General features: G+C 41.3%; 1 protein-coding gene across 2 annotated transcripts in view; it reads left to right on the top strand.

Moving 5' to 3' along the window:
• Positions 1 to 11196: 11196 nt before the first annotated feature.
• Positions 11197 to 20288, top strand: part of LOC113034718 (uncharacterized) — a 29463-nt gene continuing 20371 nt past the window's right edge. For both annotated transcript variants that reach the window (XM_080287901.1, XM_080287900.1), the window contains exons 1-5: positions 11197 to 11367; positions 17932 to 18064; positions 18165 to 18254; positions 19248 to 19312; positions 19506 to 19569. In XM_080287901.1, the coding sequence (XP_080144027.1) occupies positions 11267 to 11367; positions 17932 to 18064; positions 18165 to 18254; positions 19248 to 19312; positions 19506 to 19569 (453 nt within the window). In that variant the 5' untranslated portion in view covers positions 11197 to 11266. The remainder of the gene's footprint in view (positions 11368 to 17931; positions 18065 to 18164; positions 18255 to 19247; positions 19313 to 19505; positions 19570 to 20288) is intronic.

Below are 20288 nucleotides of genomic sequence, written 5' to 3'. Positions count from 1 at the left end.
CGTCTCTTCTCCCCTTTGGTTTTCTTTCTTTCTCTCCCCCTCTTTCTTTCATTCTTTCTCCCTGTCCTATCCCACAGTCATGTCTGTCCCGTTTGTAGCAACTGAAAATAAAATAAATTCATAATTATAATAAAGGTCAATCAAATGGACCAATATGGCAAGGCCATGATGATCCACTTGGTAAAATAAATCCGCTTGGCATCTTTCTTGGCCTCAAGACAACAATTCTGATGGCTATAGATCCAAACGGGACAAAAAAAAAAAAAAGAATAACGAAAATAAACTCCACCTAAACTTGGTTTATATCTGACCCAGAGAGACTGGAGGTCATAACTTCTTACCTGAAGTTCAGTTCTCTTTTCCTTCTGCGTCCCCTTTCTCCAGCCCGAGAACGTGTTGCTTTCTCTCATCCACCTGCTGGCCTCCACCACTTGCTAATGTTACTGAATCTGTGGAAGCTCCGCGATAGCCACCACACGAAGTAACGAGTAACGACCCTATCTAAATCCCAGTAACGACTAACGCGTTCCTGATTTTGGCATAATAACTAGTTACCGTGCTCGTTACCACAATAATAACGTAGTTACTGTAACGCGTTACTTAATAACGCGTTAGTCCCAACACTGGTTGTGTCATAGTGGTCTGATCAGCCATTACCCTTGTATTTCATTTCTTGTTTTATGTCCGTATGTTTGTTTGGGCAGTCGTTGAGTTTAACTTCACAGTTCTTTGCCTGAGTTTAGTTTTGTTTCTTTGACCTCTTTTATGAGCTCAACATCTATTGTTTGTTAATATAATATTTCTGGTTAAATAAATGAAAACCCTCTTTTTCTTAGAATTCCGGTGACGACTCCTGCTTTTTCAACTCGGTCCATCGCACTGATATAGAGCAGAATTCACAAGTCATCCTGGAGCAGCAAAGCAGCCAGACCATCACACAACCACCACAATGTTTGACTAATGTTAAATTTGTTTGATCTTAAATATTTAGTTGTGACAAATATTCAAAACACGAGAAGTCAGGAAAAGGGCAGATACTTTTTAAAGCACTTTATATTTACTCTGGTCAGCAGACAGTAATGAGAGAAACCTTAAAGCCACTTATGGAATATCCTTTCCTTTACCACCCTGATAGCATGATGGCATCACAAACCTATCAATAAAACAGGAAAACTACTGCAGGAATTTCATTTAGCAAGCAGAAGCAAATAAGTAGGTTAATGCCATTCAAACCTGGCCTGCAGTCATTAAGATGAGCTCACAGAAACACCAAAGACCAAAACATAGTGTAATGTTCTTGGTTAGACTAGTAGAAGTGATCAGGAAGGAAGGACATGGATACATGTTTTATTTTAAACAGAAGAGCATAACAGTAACCAACTTTTTCCTTACTCATCAGGGATCATTTAAGGATTTGTACTGAGCTCTCTGCTGAGATCTTTCATGATGTTCATGATGCAGTTTTTCCAGTATTGGTGGAATGATGACTTTTTGTCCCCAAAGAATAAATCTTTTTTCTGCTGACAGCTGTTGTCTGCGTACAAAATAAGGCTTAAGTGCTTTATCTTGCCCACCGCCGTAGGGTGATGCATCACAAACTAACTTCAATGGCAGATTTGTGCTGTAATGCACCAACACTTTGTTTTGCAGCAGTAGACTTTTTGCATCTTTAAATGCCTTTGCACATTCCATGGTCCAAAACCATTTAGCATCTTTTTCTCAACAGGTTATGCAAAGGCTGAAGAATCTTGGGTGGATTTTCCAGAAATTCACTGGAGTAATTTAGAAGACCCAAGAAAGACTTCAGTTCAGTGACATTTGTTGATTCTGGTGCACCAGAACTGCTACTTTTTCCTCTAAAGGATGCAGTCCATCTTTCTCAATATGATCTCCCAGGTACTCCACACTGCTCTGAAGAAGATAGCACTTGGAAGGCTTCACTCTGATGCCATGCTTCTCCAGATGTGTGAATACTTCCTCCAACCTTAAATTGTTTCCTTTCAGATGAAGCAGTGATGAGAATGTCATCCAAAAAGCAGGTCACATGATCCATCCCTTGAAGGATTTGGTCCGTCACAGACTGGAAAAGAGCAGGAGCACCGGAAACACCATAGCTGAGGTGACTGTACTTATAGACACAGTTGTGTGTGTTGATGACCAGATACTTCTCTGACTCTTCATCTAATTGTAGCTGCTGATAGGCACGAAAAAGGTCAGGTTTAATGAAAGATCTTCCTCCAGCTAAAGTAGCAAACAAATCTTCAGTATTAGGAAGTGGATATCTCTCCTCTTCAATACACTGGTTGACACTGACTTTGTTTTAGCCAACTGACTGATTTTACAGGAAAATGAGTGACATGCGTCTGATAATACTTGTCTGATAACACCGACACAGCTGCACCAGCAACATGGTGGTGTTCTTGTTTCCCAGTGCAACATTCACTGTGTATCCGTATTCACTGGAGGTGATGGAGTAGACTGAATATACTCCAAAAAGCTCAGCTTCATCATTCCTACTTAAGCATTCATCCTGTGTTTCAACATACTGAGTTTGCTGATTTTTTTTAATTTCAACAAGCACGTGCAATGTGTCCTATTTTTGCACAAACATGACACTTTTCCCTTTTAAATTTGCACTCATGTGCTGAATGTTTTCCCCCACATCGATAGCATGGTTGCTTTGATCCTGTGTATTTTTTAGGTCCCTTCAAGATGATTATTTTGTTATTACCCTCTTGTCTGTTCTGTCCTTTCCATGCTTTGTTGGAAAAATTTGGAGCATTTGTCAAGGCATTTGCATAGTGATGTTCATGGTGTCCTGAGAACTCTATCGTATTCTTCGAAGCAAGTTCATTTTATTCGTCAACACGACCCACATGCATTGCCATGTTAGCTCCTCAATGCTACTGCTAAAATCTATTTAGTTGCAGAAGAATACATCTTTTTTTCTTACGTTTGAACACAGTCCCTCTACAGCAGAGGTCTCAAACTCTGGTGGCAGTGGCGTGTCTAGAAAAGTTTTCTTGGGGGGGCCAGGTAGGGGCACAGATTTGGAGAGGGGTGGCAGATGTAATTGGCAGATAATGTTTAAAAAAAATTCTACCAACCGTTAACCATAATTCAATAATCCTGTAAACTTAATAACTGAATGCACTTTTAACTCTTATTAGAATGAGATTTTAACCACTACAGTGCAAAGTTTTTAGATACTGCGTTGATAAAGTACAAGAGATTTAATCAGTGCTTTGTCAGTGTTTACTCAGCATTCAAGGACAGCAATATTTGCATAGTATTTTTACTGACATATAGTGCACATATGTTTTGGGCAAAAACATTTTTTAATATTAAAATATGAACATTTGTAACAAACAATTGACAAATTAGCCAATTCCAATGTAAAACTTTATCTGCCTGTTAAAAAAAGAAGATAATCTTCTCACAAACTGGTGTTTGATTTTGAAACAGGAAAAAAGTGGAGAAACAACTGAAAAGACTAACATTTGAATAAAACCTGAAAGCAAGTAAATACTTTCTATGCTGGCTTATGGTCAACTTTGGTAATATTGATAAAGAACAACACTGGCTGATGATGAAATACAGTCAGCTGGCATGGTGACACTGCCAGTATTAACCTGCAGGGCTGGACTGGGACAGAAAATCGGGCATTTTGACTAGAGACCGGCCCACCAGGTATAGGGCTTTGGAGCGTGATGTCACGGGGGTGGGCGTGGAAAGGATTTTGGCCCGATCCGCCATTTTGGGGGTCTAAGTGTGGTCGGCTGCAATGTTCGATCGCACAACCGGCACGGGAATAAGCTTGAAAAGGGTTTATCTTTTAATTCTTTCCCAACCTGGAAGCAACATGAGCAGCTCGTGTATCGATGTTACCAAACGAAGGCGTCCAGCCTGGATAGCAGCTGTGAGACGAGCTGACGTGCAGCTCTCTTCCATCTCCAAATATCTGTTGGTGCTCCAGACATTTTCATTCCGGTAAGTTCTCAATATGTTCATATCTCTCTTTATAGCCTATTAGTTTTATTTTTGATGCGCTCTGAGGTCATAGCAAATTAGAACAAACAGCCTACTGAGTGCAGAACTACCTTCTATTTAAAGAGTTGCTAATTATTTGGCATTATTGCAGCAAACCAGCCGATGAAATGGATGAAACATCGTGACTGGTTTCCAGCGCTACACGAATTAGAATTAGAATTAGAATTCAACTTTATTGTCATTGCACATGCACAGGTACAGGGCAACGAAATGCAGTTTGCATCCATCCAGAAGTGCTTTAGTGATATAGATATATTACAATATATATTAGCAATAATATAGATATGTGAGTATATTACAGAAATGGGTCTATTATGGTATGTTATAATGTACACGGTATGAAGTATGTTGTGAATATTCTATAACTATAAGTATGTACAGGCTGTAGTGAGTACAAGCTATGTACAGGATATGAACAGGATATAAATATGAAAAACTATACAGAATATGAAATAAATAACTTTACAGAATCTGGGATATACAGCTATACAGAAATGGGAACTATGCAAGTTGTAAACAGTTGTAGGATTAAAGATTATCGAATGTACAGAATGATTATTTACACAGAGCTATACAGTAGTGCAGTTAAGATAAGTGAGGGTGTAGATAGTTTCTACAGAGGCTATATAAAGTGCTAGTGGTTGTGAGTGGTGGTTCAGTCCATGTTATTATTGTGTTTGAGGGTACAGTTGTCCATTGTGTGTGTGTATGTTCAGTCCATGAGTTTAACGTGGGTCAGATGTCAGGAGGCAGAGTTCAGGAGTCTGACAGCTGTGGGGAAGAAGCTGTTCCGGTACCTGGTGGTCTTAGTCCGGAGGCTCCTGTGGCGCCTCCCAGAGGGCAGGAGGGTGAAGAGTCCATGTGATGGGTGACTGGGGTCTTTGATGATTTTCCCAGCCCTTTTCAGACACCGCTTCCTGTAGATGTCTTTTATGGCAGGAAGTGGTGCTCCGGCGATGCGCTGGGCAGTTTTCACGACCCTCTGCAACGCCTTCCGGTCCGAGGCAGAGCAGTTCCCGTACCAGACTGTTATACAGTTGGTCAGGATGCTCTCGATGGTGCAGCGATAGAAGTTCACCAGGATGTCTGAGGGCAGGTGGTTCTTCCTCAGAGTCTCAAGAAGAAGAGGCGCTGGTGAGCCTTCTTGACCAGCTTGGAGCAGTTGGTCGTCCAGGTGAGATCCTCGGAGATGTGGACTCCCAGGAACTTGAAGCTGCTCACACGCTCCACAGCCGTCCCCTTAATGTGGATGGGTGGATGTGGGTCAGCATTCCTCCTGTAGTCCACGATGAGCTCCTTGGTCTTCTCGGTGTTAAGCAGCAGGTTGTTTCTGTCGCACCACTCAGCCAGACGATCCACCTCCTCCCTGTAGGCGGCCTCATCGTTGTCACTGATGAGGCCAATCACCGTGGTGTCATCTGCAAACTTAATGATGGTGTTGGAACCATCAGCAGGTCTGCAGTCGTGGGTGAAGAGGGAGTAGAGGAAAGGGCTCATCACACAGCCTTGTGGTACACCGGTGTTCATTGTGATGGTAGATGAGCAGCGGTTATCCAGCCGGACATGTTGGGGGCGGTTGGTCAGGAAGTCCAGTAACCATTTGCAGATGAGGGAACTGATACCCAGGTCTGTCAGTTTCCTGATGAGTTGTGAGGGGTGGATTGTATTGAATGCTGAACTGAAGTCTATAAACAGCATTCTGGCGTAGGTGTTGTTGTTGTCCAGGTGTGAGAGGACAGAGTGCATTGCGATGGAGACTGCATCCTCTGTGCTCCTGTTCCGGCGGTATGCGAATTGGTGGGGGTCCAGGGTGGGGGGGAGACAGGATTTGAAGTGTGCTAGGACCAGTCGCTCTAAGCACTTAGTGATGATGGGGGTGAGTGCTACTGGGCGGTAATCATTGAGGCAAGATGGGTTGGAGTTTTTGGGTATCGGGACGATGGAGGTGGATTTGAAGCAGGCCGGTACCACAGCGTGGGCCAAGGACAGATTGAATATGTCTGTGAGCACTCCTGCAAGCTCCCCAGAACACGCTCTGAGAACACGCCCGGGGATGCCATCAGGGCCTGCAGCCTTGTGGACACGAGGGACCTGCTTCAAATATACCACCATGCCAATCAGATTACTTCTTCCATGTGAGGGTGAAGAGGTGACCCTTCTGGATAAGATGGTGAAGGTTTGCTGCGTTTGGTGAACAGTGTCATAATAAAACCAGGGAAAATGAAACCTGCTCCTGTTAAATATTCTTAAGTCTTTTGCTGTATAAATAGCAGTATTTTTTCAAAAGATACAGTAAATAAAGTAATGTTAGTAGTGGGTGATATTATGTAAACACTCATGATTTTGTGTGAACATTTTGTCATTTGTAAACTATCAATGACATGGATTCTACATTGTACCTGATGTGATGTTCTATAAAGTGGTTTCAATAAAAAAAAAAAAAAGAGGAAAAAATTAGTTTGTTTCTTTATTCAACATTTGAACAGTGGGACTCAGTCAGTACATATTCAGTAAATGCAAATTATTTACACAGCAGTGCACTACAGGCATAAATCTAGACCCCTAGATAAAACATCATGGCATTATAGCAGTGACAACTCCTCCACAGTAGCAGGTGGGATTTTTCTGTTTTGAGGCTCCTTTTACCTTTCAATACAGATGGTCTGTCTATGTTTTGATCAAGAGCCTTTTTTGGGCAGCTGAAGAGGAGAAGTCTATCTTATGGCCAACCTCTGGCTGTATCTTGGTCATATTACCCAGCAAAACCCAGTATGCAGGTTCATCTGTAACAGTCCTTGTGCCACGGATCAACACTGTTGCGTCTACTTTAGACAGAAGAGCAGCGACGTGGGTGCAGGTCTCTGCGACTCCGGCCATACAGGTGCAGCGGGCGGCTTCAACCTTCCCTGTGATGCTCACAGTGACCCATGGCTGCAATGCTGGTTCATTCAGTCTTTGAGAGTGCAGCACCTGAAACACACACAGACAAAGTTCATTTAAAGACAAGAACTATGAGCCAAGGCCGACACAAATGTGTTTTATCTACTTTATCATAAATGTAACAAAGTGTCTAGAAAGTTAGCACACACATGTAATTATGCATTTCTTTATGTGTCCATCTATAGAACGCTGCATGTTATAGTGTAAATCTGCCTGTTCTGTCAGAAACCTGCCAGCAGAAAATGAACCTAAAGTATGTAATGCAAGGATGTCATCACCTTAGAGATGGAGAAAGCATAAAGTGACAATTATGAATCACTTAATATGATAAGGAGATTCTGCAGGTCATTAATCAATGTATAAAACTAAAATAAAATGTATTTTTAGTGACACAAGATACAAATATGGAAGCAAGATGTATAATTAGAATTATAATAAACATTAATAAATCATAAGATAAGATAAGATAAGATAAGATAACCTTTATTAGTCCCACATTGCAATTTCTTTAACCATAAAGAATAACTAAATCCTTCAGGACAATGTCTCATCAATGCACTGAACTCACTATGTTATCCCTCTAACAGCCTCCACATGTGCTCACTGTAATTTCCCCTCATGAATGAATTTATGCTGCACTAATGTGAATGTTTGCAGGGAAATCAAACGCATTTCACACGCAGTACTCGAGCTGACTTACCTTTGTTTGAATGACGACTTGTACGCGCTGATTCCACAGATAAGGTATGAAATATATCAGGCTACGTCAATAGCGGTTGGTCTTCAGGGTTTCTACTCCACGGCCGTATTTCATACGGGTCCACATTTCCAATGCACGCTATTTTCTGCAAGTACCGCCGCTTCGCCTCTGGACGCAATCGGTCTCTATACAGTCTATTCTCTATTGAGCTGCTTTTAAGCATCTTGTAATCGTCGTTCCAACACAGTGTGTTTGATTTGATTCGTAGACCCCGAAAATGGTGCCGTGCTCCCACAATGCATTGCGGCGTGACGTCAACTCCAAAGCCCTATTAAAGCCATAAAGCCTTTGAATGAAAACAAATGCTGTTGTGACAGTGATGTACAGTCTTGTTGGCATATGTATGATTTCTATACATTTTACGTCAGATAAAAACTTTGGTTGTAAGATTTAGAGTTACCAGCTGTCAGCTGCTTAGAAAAGGATCCTGGTGTTATTTGTCTCTCAGAAACAGTTCATAACTTCCCTTCAACTCATCCATGTCACCTAAAAGGTAAACCTGTTTCTCCATCACCTGTTCAGCTCTGATGATTCAGTAAGGACATCTCCTGGTTTCATCTTCATGTTTCCCTCTCATCACATAACCAAACCGATATCATGACCAGCAGCTTTACAGCTGTGGCTCCAGCAAACATCAGCTGATACTAGAAATTAATATTAAATTCTAACAACAGCTGATCAAGCTTAAACGTGCTGCTGTTGTTTAGAGCGACATCTGCTGGTTTCCTCTTTCTGGCGCAAAGTGGGCGATAAATAAACAAGAGAGAAAAGCCGATCAGCTGATCATTGATCAATTTAATGATTGAAGTAGCAACAGGAGAGGCAGGGGGAGAGAATGAGAGAAGAAGAGGCAGCTGTGCAGCATAACGACAGAATAACTCCTTTGTGTCTTTTTTTCATTATAGCGAAAGTCCGGGACAAACTGCGTCTCTTCTCAGCTCAATACGAAACGTGTAATATTTTCTCTGAATGAGGGACCATCCCATTTTTTTAAGGAGCCGTTGGCAACTCTACTAACCTTATGAATAAAATAAAGTTCACTATCAGTAACATCATAGCACCCACCCAGCTGTATAAAAACTCCGTCAAGCTGGCTAGAACGCAGTACGAGTTATTGTAACTGACGGTAAAAAGTCAGCACAACGAAAATAAACTCCACCTAAACTTGGTTTATATCTGACCCAGATAGACTGCAGGTCATAACTTCTTACCTGAAGTTCAGTTCACCTGACACTCGGACTGGCGGCTGCCTCGGGTCTCTCCTCCTGCCTCCCCTTCCCTCATCCACCAGCAGGTGGATGAGGGAAGCCACCGCCATAGCCACCACCAAACAACTGAGTTATTTTTACACATCAACCTGCATCTGGCCAATCCACCACCTCTCATTGTTCATGCCATTACAAAAAAAAATAAGTCACCGGGCATATGCCCGGTATGCCCGATGGCCAGTCCAGCTATGTTAACCTGCAACCAAATCTGCAGCTCCATACAGTAGTGATGTGTCCTGTGTGTCGAAGCTTCGAATCGCGCGTCGGGTAATCGCGGGGGCGTTTTTCTGAAGCGCGTATCGAGGCTTGCGTTGATTACGTATGCAGTGACGTTCGAGGCCTCGCGGGCAGTCCGTACCACGTGACTGATTCGGGAACTGGTTCACCGGTTCGCGCCAGATTCGAAATAAAATGGGCAGCAAAACACAGATGATTCCCCCATCACATCGTGTTGTGGAATTGGATTACGTATGTGTTACATAGCTACTGGAGTACTGGACACAAATTTCTTTATCCAAACTTGTATAAACTTGCTGTGGTTTTTCTTGCAACCCCTGCTTCATCTGTGCCCTGTGAGAGGATATTTTCAAAAGCAGGAGAAATCCTCTCAAAAAAGAGGAACCGTCTTAAGCCCAGCACTGTGGAAAAGCTGCTATTTTTGAATAAAAACAAATGAAAACTTTTCCCTAGTGTCATGAGCACTGTTATAAAGTCACAAGCACATTCACATCACAACTCCCTCCCTTTTTGTTTCCATGTACATTCCTGTGTTAAGCTGCCAATTTATTATACACAAACATTAATTAAATTAATATAATATAAAATTAGTATAATATTAAATATAACTAATATTTAGAGTTCAGTTATTGGTGTCATGAACAATAGTAATTCCTTTATTCATTCAACTTGAAGTGCCACACACTAGTTTGTGTCATTATTGAGATGTACATAAGCATGATTACGCAGTTACACAATCATCCCAAAACCTGTGTACTGATAGTTTCCACTTTCTCTTTTGTATCAGACATACTGAGACAATATTCGGGATAAATAACCATGAAAAACAATTTATTTATTCAGTTTAGCGGTTTACACATCACATCATTATAATCATTGAGCCCGTTTCACTTGAATTGTCCACTTGATGGCGCAGTAGAGCAAATGAATCATCACAATGCTTCGAACCATGAGTCGACCAGTTGGATGGGAAGCTTCAGTTCATCATGAGGCTTCATCTCACCATCACTACCATACAGCAATGTTACGACTTAGATTATATCTTATAACTCATAACTCTTATGTTAGCTGCCCTCAGTAGCATACTGTCTGAAATATTCCACAGCTGCAATAATTCTTTAAGTGTTATTTTTTCCTTGGTATTCTAATTTCACCGAAGTTTACTAAACTCAACAAACTTAATATTACTTACCGGGACATTTATTCTGTCCTCATTTTCTTTCACCGAAAAATTGTTTCCTGCAGTGCCGTCTTTCGTGCTTGGCTCTCCTACCTTTGCTAACGTGATGCACGTAGCGCAGAAGCCGATGCTGCATTCACTTACACTCGGATATCTCAGCTTCACCGTGAAAACATAATCGGACATTTGATATTTGATTGAATTTTATTGTTTTGCCTTTGGGGTGGCACCTGGGGTGGCCAGTCTGGTTGGGGGGGTGGCCTGTGCCCCCCAGGCCACCCCGCTGGACACGCCACTGTCTGGTGGCCAAAAACATGAAGAGCAGCTAGAATCTAATATTCATAATGAACTGCTTCATTATGATTGCCCACTCTACACAACAGAATTGACATTTTTTGTTTGATATCATGTGACAGTTCTGTTTGACATTGGGCTGATATTGTGCTTTAAACATGTATCTTTTTTGGGGGGATGAAAAATTATGTTATGTCTTTTTTAATAATAAATCATTTTTATGAATATACCTTACTTGTTTAAACATGTGCCATGGTGTGTTTTCATTTTGCTTGTGACTTGTTGATGTTTTTTAATAATAAAAAAACACACAATATATAAATGCTTATGCTGTGAGATCCCTGCCCCCACGTGATTATGTAATTAACCAGTGGGCAGGTACGTTTGTCTTCTGACATAATTGATCACGTGACTCTCCGACGAATCAAGTCTCGAAGTGTGTCACGTAAGGAACGTGCCCTCACTAGCCGGCGGTGGTGGGAAATTTAGATCTGTGTGTGAGCAAGTATTTGTCCGACCAGGGTTTCGCGATTTAAGATGGGCAAGAATAAGTACACAACACGATTGAAAAAGTTTGCACGGAGGAACGATTTGAAGCTGGAATATGAGAACGTTTTAGAGAGACCTGGTGAGAAAAGGTGAGCTAAAACCGGATAAATGTGTTCGGCAGCTGCAATATATTAAAGAGGGTATGCTGCCATATTGTGCATTGGGCCATGCAAGTGCTAAACCAACTACTAAGTCCTTGTAGTCTTATATTAGTTTAATAATAGCTATTTGGTTTAACTTGGAATACGCGGGACTCGCTGTGATACACAACGGCTGTGTTGTCGGAGCCCATTACTTCGCACAGTCCCGAAAAATCACTGCGGTCAAGTGAGCCCTCACTTACGAAGTCGCAGTCAAGCTAGCCGCCCCGCCAGCCGCACCTAAAATGTTGTTGCACTACTCTTACGCATATTACGGTATAGGTGCCGACTGGCTTAGAAACGCAGTGTTTTCTGTCCTGACACTATTTTACTTCACAATCCACTCCCAGTTTTGGTTAATCTCCACTTTCACCCCTGTGATCCACAGCCCAAATTACTGTATGATTCAGAGAAAATTAACAATAAAATTTACCCAATTTACTCAACTATACTTTTAATGTCCTCATCTTTGAGCTCAGATTACAGGAAAACTGAAAGAGGTGACGCAGATATTTCACTGGATTCTGAATCTAGGCTGTCGCCACTCTTCACCCTGTCATCCACAGCCAAAATTACTGTACAGTTTTTGAGAAAATTCATGGTAAAATCTTCCCATTTTGCTTTACTGTACTCTACATATTGACATCTTTGAGCTCCGATTACAGGAAAACTGTAAGAGGTGACGCAGATATTTCACTGGATTATGAATCTAGGCCATCTCCACTCTTCACCCTGTGATCCACAGCCAAAATTACTGTACGGATTTTGAGAAAATTGATAGTAAACTTTGCACAATTTACTCTACTGTACTCTATATATTCTCATCTTTGAGCTTAGATTACAGGAAAACTGTAAGAGGTGACGCAGATATCTCACTGGATTATGACTCTGGGTGACCCCCACTCTGCACCCTGTGATCCACAGCCAAAATTACTGTACGGATTTCTGATAAAATTAAATCCTATTCCATTACCAAACAAAATGAGTTCATTGAAGTATTTGCTTAACTACAAGAAATGTCTTTCCACACACAATTTAAATTTTTCAAAATGTCATTCACACACCACCTCAAGTATCAACTTCAGTTTTAGACATTATTTATTCAGTGCTTAATCACAACAATAGTCAACTTAAGGCACTTACATAATAAGTTAAACCTTACAATAATACATACAGAGAAAAACCCAACAATCATATGACCCCCTATGAGCAACAGTGGGAAGGAAAAACTCCCTTTTAACAGGAAGAAACCTCCGGCAGAACCAGGCTCAGGGAGGGGCGGCCATCTGCCTCAACCGGTCAGGGTGAGAAATTACATTTCTCAGATTACTGATTTCTCATATTACTACTACACAGTTTAGATACACTCAACAAAAATATAAACGCAACACCTTTGTTACTGCTCCCATTCCCCATGGGATGGACGTAGAGACCGAAAATTCATTCCAGATACACAATATAACCATCCCTCCCAAACAGTGGTCACAAATCAGTCCAAATGTGTGGTAGTGGGCACATCTGCCATATTGAGATAATCCATCCCACCTCACAGGTGTGCCACATCAGGATGCTGATCTGACATCATGAGTAGTGCACAGGTGTACCTCAGACTGCCCACAACAAAAGGCCACCCTGGAATGTGCAGTTTTGTCTCACAGCAAAATGCCACAGATGCCACAAGCAATGAGGGAGCGTGCAATTGGCATGCTGACAGCAGGAATGTCAACCAGATCTGTCGCCCGTGCATTGAATGTTCATTTCTCAACCATAAGCCGTCTCCACAGGCGTTTCAGAGAATATGGCAGCACATCCAACCGGCCTCACAACCGCAGACCTCGTGTAACCACACCAGCCCAGGACCTCCACATCCAGCAGGTTCACCTCCAAGATCGTCTGAGACCAGCCACCCAGACAGCTGCTGGAACAATTGGTTTGCACAACCAAACAATTTCTGCACAAACTGTCAGAAACCGTCTCAGGGAAGCTCAACTGCATGCCCGTCGTCCTCATCGGGGTCTTGACCTGACTCCAGCTCGTCGCCGTAACAGACTTGTGTGGGCAAATGCTCACATTCGATGGCGTCTGGCACGTTGAAGAGGTGTGCGCTTCACGGATGAATCATGGTTCACATTGTTCAGGGCAGATGGCAGCTGAGAATGTCCCAGTTCTTGCATGGCCAGCATACTCACCGGACATGTCACCCATTGAGCATGTTCGGGATGTGCTTGACCGGCATATACGACAGCGTGTACCAGTTCCCACGAATATCCAACAACCTCGCACAGCCATTGAAGTGGAGTGGACCAACATTCCAAAGGCCACAATTGACAATCTGATAGACTCCATGCGACGATGTGTTGCACTGCATGAGGCAAATGGTGGTCACACCAGATACTGACCGGTTCTGGGTCCCCAGACCCCCAATAGCGCAAAAAACTGCACATTCCAGGGTGGCCTTTTGTTGTGGGCAGTCTGAGGTACACCTGTGCACTACTCATGATGTCAGATCAGCATCCTGATGTGGCACACCTGTGAGGTGGGATGGATTATCTCAATATGGCAGATGTGCCCACTACCACACATTTGGACTGATTTGTGACCACTGTTTGGGAGGGATGGTTATATTGTGTATCTGGAATGAATTTTCGGTCTCTACGTCCATCCCATGGGGAATGGGAGCAGTAACAAAGGTGTTGCGTTTATATTTTTGTTGAGTGTATCTAAACTGTGTAGTAGTAATATGAGAAATCAGTAATCTGAGAAATGTAATTTCTCACCCTGACCGGTTGAGGCAGATGGCCGCCCCTCCCTGAGCCTGGTTCTGCCGGAGGTTTCTTCCTGTTAAAAGGGAGTTTTTCCTTCCCACTGTTGCTCATAGGGGGTCATATGATTGTTGGGTTTTTCTCTGTATGTATTATTGTAAGGTTTAACTTATTATGTAAGTGCCTTAAGTTGACTATTGTTGTGATTAAGCACTGAATAAATAATGTCTAAAACTGAAGTTGATACTTGAGGTGGTGTGTGAATGACATTTTGAAAAATTTAAATTGTGTGTGGAAAGACATTTCTTGTAGTTAAGCAAATACTTCAATGAACTCATTTTGTTTGGTAATGGAATAGGATTTAATTTTATCAGAAATCCGTACAGTAATTTTGGCTGTGGATCACAGGGTGCAGAGTGGAGACAGCCTAGAGTCAGAATCCAGTGAAATATCTGCGTCACCTCTTACAGTTTTCCTGTAATCTGAGCTCAAAGATGTCAATATGTAGAGTACAGTAAAGCAAAATGGGAAGATTTTACTATCAATTTTCTCAAAAACCGTACAGTAATTTTGGCTGTGGATGACAGGGTGCAGAGTGGCGACAGCCTAGATTCATAATCCAGTGAAATATCTGCGTCACCTCTTACAGTTTTCCTGTAATCTGAGCTCAAAGATGAGAATATATAGAGTATAGTACAGTAAATTGTGCAAAGTTTACTATCAATTTTCTCAAAAACCGTACAGTAATTTTGGCTGTGGATGACAGGGTGCAGAGTGGCGACAGCCTAGATTCATAATCCAGTGAAATATCTGCGTCACCTCTTACAGTTTTCCTGTAATCGGAACTCAAAGATGTCATTATGTAGAGTACAGTAAAGCAAAATGGGAAGATTTTACCATGAATTTTCTCAAAAACTGTACAGTAATTTTGGCTGTGGATGACAGGGTGAAGAGTGGCGACAGCCTAGATTCAGAATCCAGTGAAATATCTGCGTCACCTCTTATAGTTTTCCTGTAATCTGAGCTCAAAGATGTCAATATGTAGAGTACAGTAAAGCAAAATGGGAAGATTTTACTATCAATTTTCTCAAAAACTGTACAGTAATTTTGGCTGTGGATCACAGGGTGAAGAGTGGGGGTCACCCAGAGTCAGAATCCAGTGAGATATCTGCGTCACCTCTTATAGTTTTCCTGTAATCTGAGCTCAAAGATGAGAATATATAGAGTACAGTAGAGTAAATTGTGCAAAGTTTACTATCAATTTTCTCAAAAACTGTACAGTAATTTTGGCTGTGGATCACAGGGTGAAGAGTGGCGACAGCCTAGAGTCAGAATCCAGTGAAATATCTGCGTCACCTCTTACAGTTTTCCTGTAATCTGAGGTTAAAGACGAGGATATTAAAAGTACAGTAGAGTAAATTGTGCAAAGTTTACTATCAATTTTCTCAAAAACCGTACAGTAATTTTGGCTGTGGATCACAGGGTGCAGAGTGGCGACAGCCTAGAGTCAGAATCCAGTGAGATATCTGCGTCACCTCTTATGGTTTTCCTGTAATCTGAGCTCAAAAATGAGAATATATAGAGTATAGTACAGTAAATTGTGCAAAGTTTACTATCAATTTTCTCAAAATCCGTACAGTAATTTTTGCTGTGGATCACAGGGTGCAGAGTGGGGGTCACCCAGAGTCATAATCCAGTGAAATATCTGCGTCACCTCTTACAGTTTTCCTGTAATCTGAGGTTAAAGACGAGGATATTAAAAGTACAGTAGAGTAAATTGTGCAACTTTTACTATCAATTTTCTCAAAAACCGTACAGTAATTTTGGCTGTGGATGACAGGGTGAAGAGTGGCGACAGCCTAGAGTCAGAATCCAGTGAGATATCTGCGTCACCTCTTACAGTTTCCCTGTAATCTGAGCTCAAAGATGAGAATATATAGAGTACAGTAGAGTAAATTGTGCATATTTACTATGGATTTTCCCAAAAACCGTACAGTAATTTTGGCTGTGGATCACAGGGTGCAGAGTGGAGATGGCCTAGATTCATAATCCAGTGAAATATCTGCATCACCTCTTACAGTTTTTCTGTAATCTGAGCTCAAAGATGAGAATATATAGAGTATAGTACAGTAAATTGTGCAAAGTTTACTATCAATTTTCTCAAAAACTGTACAGTAATTTTGGCTGTGGATGACAGGGTGCAGAGTGGCGACAGCCTAGATTCATAATCCAGTGAAATATCTGCGTCACCTCTTATAGTTTTCCTGTAATCTGAGGCCAAATATGTCAATATGTAGAGTACAGTAAAGCAAAATGGGAAGATTTTGCTATGAATTTTCTCAAAATCCATACAGTAATTTTTGCTGTGGATCACAGGGTGCAGAGTGGGGGTCACCCAGAGTCATAATCCAGTGAGATATCTGCGTCACCTCTTACAGTTTTCCTTTAATCTAAGCTCAAAGATGAGAATATATAGAGTACAGTAGAGTAAATTGTGCAAAGTTTACTATCAATTTTCTCAAAATCCATACAGTAATTTTGGCTGTGGATCACAGGGTGAAGAGTGGCGACAGCCTAGAGTCAGAATCCAGTGAAATATCTGCGTCACCTCTTACAATTTTCCTGTAATCGGAGCTCAAAGATGTTAATATGTGGAGTACAGTAAAGCACAATGGGAAGATTTTGCTATGAATTTTCTCAAAATCCGTACAGTAATTTTGGCTGTGGATCACAGGGTGCAGAGTGGGGGTCACCCAGAGTCATAATCCAGTGAAATATCTGCGTCACCTCTTACAGTTTTCCTGTAATCTGAGGTCAAAGATGAGGACATTAAAAGTATAGTTGAGTAAATTGGGTAAATTTTATTGTTAATTTTCTCTGAATCATACAGTAATTTGGGCTGTGGATCACAGGGGGGAAAGTGGAGATACACTAAAAATGGGAGTGGATTGTGAAGTAAAATAGTGTCAGGACACAAAACACTGCGTTTCTAAGCCGGTCTTCACCCATACCGTAATATACGTAAGAGTAGTGCAACCACATTTTCGGTGCGGCTGGCGGGGCGGCTAGCTTGACTGCGACTTCGTAAGTGAGGGCTCACTTGACCGCAGTCGAAAAATCTGGGCTTTGACAAGTCGTGTTTTGACGTAGTTGACTGTGGCAATGACCTCGCTTATTACATTATTTAACTTGGGATTCAGTTCTTTCTTTTCATAACCAAACCATGTAAAGAGAGAACTTTAAGAACTTAATATAGCCACTACACTGACCATCAAAACGATAAAAAAGCCTCCGTGGCTTCACATTTCTGCGATCGGCATGATCAAAATTTCGCCCTTCTCTGACAGATTTGTCATGTTGTGCTCGCTCCTGCAACATCATCATCCCCAGAAGTTTCCCCGCGGTTATGTTGCCATGTCCTCGCATAGCTCTAGAAACATTCAGTTATCACTTATCGCTATTTCAGGTGACTACCTTATGAAGCTCATAAAGTAATCAAAGCAAAGGGTGGCTATTTTGAAGAATCTAAAATATAAACCGTTTTTTTAGTTGTTTCACACTTCTTTTTTTTTGTTTTGTTTACTACACAATTCCATATGTGTTCATTCATAGTTTTGATGCCTTCGGTGAGAATCTGCAATGTAAATAGTCATGAAAATAAAGAAAAACTGTTAAATGAGAAGCTGTGATCAAACTTTTGAGTTGGAGTACATCAGCAATGTTAATTAGAGCTTTTAAAATTCTTTGTCAGAGTCATCATGAGGGCTGTGATCAATGGGCAAAGGTTTCCTGATGGTGAGGGGAAGAACGCTGAAAAAGCAAAGCAGAACGCAGCTCAAAATGCCCTGGAAAGTTTGAATGAGAAGGAAAATCTAATCGTGGAGGTAAGATGGTGCATGTGCCTGTATATGGAACACGTTTCACAAATTTGTTGCTCTATTCTTAACAATGATGTCATTTCTGAAAAATCTGTTTTTCTTTCAGATGAAGAAAAAAGATTCAAATGCGCAACGTTCTCACCTGAAATGCAGAAAAACTCTGTTTGATGGTATATCTGAACGCAAAACTAACTGGGTGAGTAGCAATACATTATAACCTGTGCTGGTTTAAATCAAACACTAACTTGTATGCATGGTGGAGCATGTAACTTGGAGCAAACAGTGGATCTTGTTATTACTGTAAATGTTAAGGGGTCAAAATGAAGTACCAGGAAATACTGTCTGACTTGTTAAGATCCAGTGACTACGAAGGCCATTTGAGTCTGAATTTGCACACAAAATTACCTTCCAGTTTACAATGCATGTGTGACCCAGAGGAAGTACTGTTTAGATAGAGAAGATCCGTAGGCATAGAGTCAGTTCACAAAGTTTAATGCTAGTACAAAACAAATGTTTTATACATGTAACAGTAGCACCAAGAAAACAATGAAATTAGTAATATTTAGCTTTTTTTTTCTTTTTCTTTTTTTACAAGCTTTTTTTTTTTTTTGTAATTCTGAGCATTTTGTAGTCTGTGGTGTTTTGGAAAACTGTAAATGACCAAAAGTAATAACGACAAATAAAAATAAAGTCTTTATTATTGTTATTTCTTTTTTTGCATAAAACTTTCCTACTCCAAATTTGCACACATATTTGTTTGTGCACACTGTTTGTAAATCAGGCCCATTGTCATGTTCAAGAAACCAGTTTTAAATTGGTTTAATCTTTACAGGGGCGTGGCTACCAGTGTGGTCTTTTGCTGCTGTTTCAGAGATGCTCTTCTACCTTTATGCTTATTTGAGTTAATGGTGCTTTCCCTTCAACACAAAGCATTATTGACGTTCTCCCCTGGCATCAGCTAGACCTTTTCAGAGAACTACCACTCACTGGATATCTTCTCGGTTCCTGGCCGTTCTCTGTAAACCATAGATGGTTGTGTAGGAAAATCTCAGTAGATCACTTAAATTATAAGACCGACCATAAATAAATGCATTAAGTTGTTGCCTGCAAATGTAATTAACATAACATACAAAGATTTTAAGGAGGACGATATGGTACAGAAGTTAAAGACTTTCTGCTTGTGTTTCAGGTGTCGCCCTTCGAAGTGTTTCAAGATGGCGCCTCAGCCACGCTGCCCACGCCACAGACTGAACCGTAAGTCACAAACTGAAAGCAGTGGTAGATTTGTGAAAATGGTAGACTAGACTGGTACCTGTCCAGGATGTACACTGTCTCTCGCCTTATGACAGCTGGGTTAGGCTCCTGCCTCCCTCAACCCTGATGAGGATAAGCAAAAGAGAGAAAAAGGATGGAGTGTTTCCTAATTTACCTCTTTGTTTTCTCCCAGGGATTCCTGTGGTGCTTCATCAGAACCTGTGGCGCAGACCTGTAATTCGTCAAAAAACTCCAAGGTTCAGGTCTTGTATTACTTTTCACACTAACAGTGCTATTTTGAGTAAAAACTTTAAAAGCTGCTGTTAGGTTTGTAGCATAAACCTATTCGCTGGAACGTTGAAGGCAATATAATTACACCGCAAAGCAAGACACGAAGTAGGCAAGTTCTTCATGTTACTCGTGCACGGGAGAGACTGGACAGAGCGCCGTCCCTTCGCTTGACCCCAGTAGCTCTCGTCCGTTCTCCCGTATCACTGTCCTTTTATTGTGGTTACATGAATATGCATAAGTTCATTAACATATGACGTCTACAAACACAAAGAGTACCTTGCCTGTGTGTGTGTGTGTGTGTGTGTGTGTGTGTGTGTGTGTGTGTGTGTGTGTGTTACTGCTGATCGAAGGGTCATATAACATCCTTGGTCAGGAAGAGGGTAGACTAGACCCCCCCGGTGAGGAAGTCCAGCAGTTCATCTAAACAGAAAAGCACTTAGACTAGAACAAATGTAACTACGTTAATCCTACCATAAAACTATAAGGCAAGATGCAAACTTTTCCCATGCCCCCAAGATGCAGGTGTGCATTCCAGGAATGCACACCAAGCCTCTGTAGCCTGTTAAAGATCACACAACTTATCACTACACAATTAATTATACACTTCTAAGCATCTATGGTTAAATATTTCTAAGCATAAATGAGTAAATGTTTCTAAGCATAAATGACAATCAACAATACAACT

Source organism: Astatotilapia calliptera, chromosome 13 (genome assembly GCF_964374335.1).
Source record: "Astatotilapia calliptera chromosome 13, fAstCal68.1, whole genome shotgun sequence".
Lineage (NCBI taxonomy): Eukaryota > Metazoa > Chordata > Actinopteri > Cichliformes > Cichlidae > Astatotilapia > Astatotilapia calliptera.
This window is presented reverse-complemented; position numbering and strand designations above follow the sequence as displayed.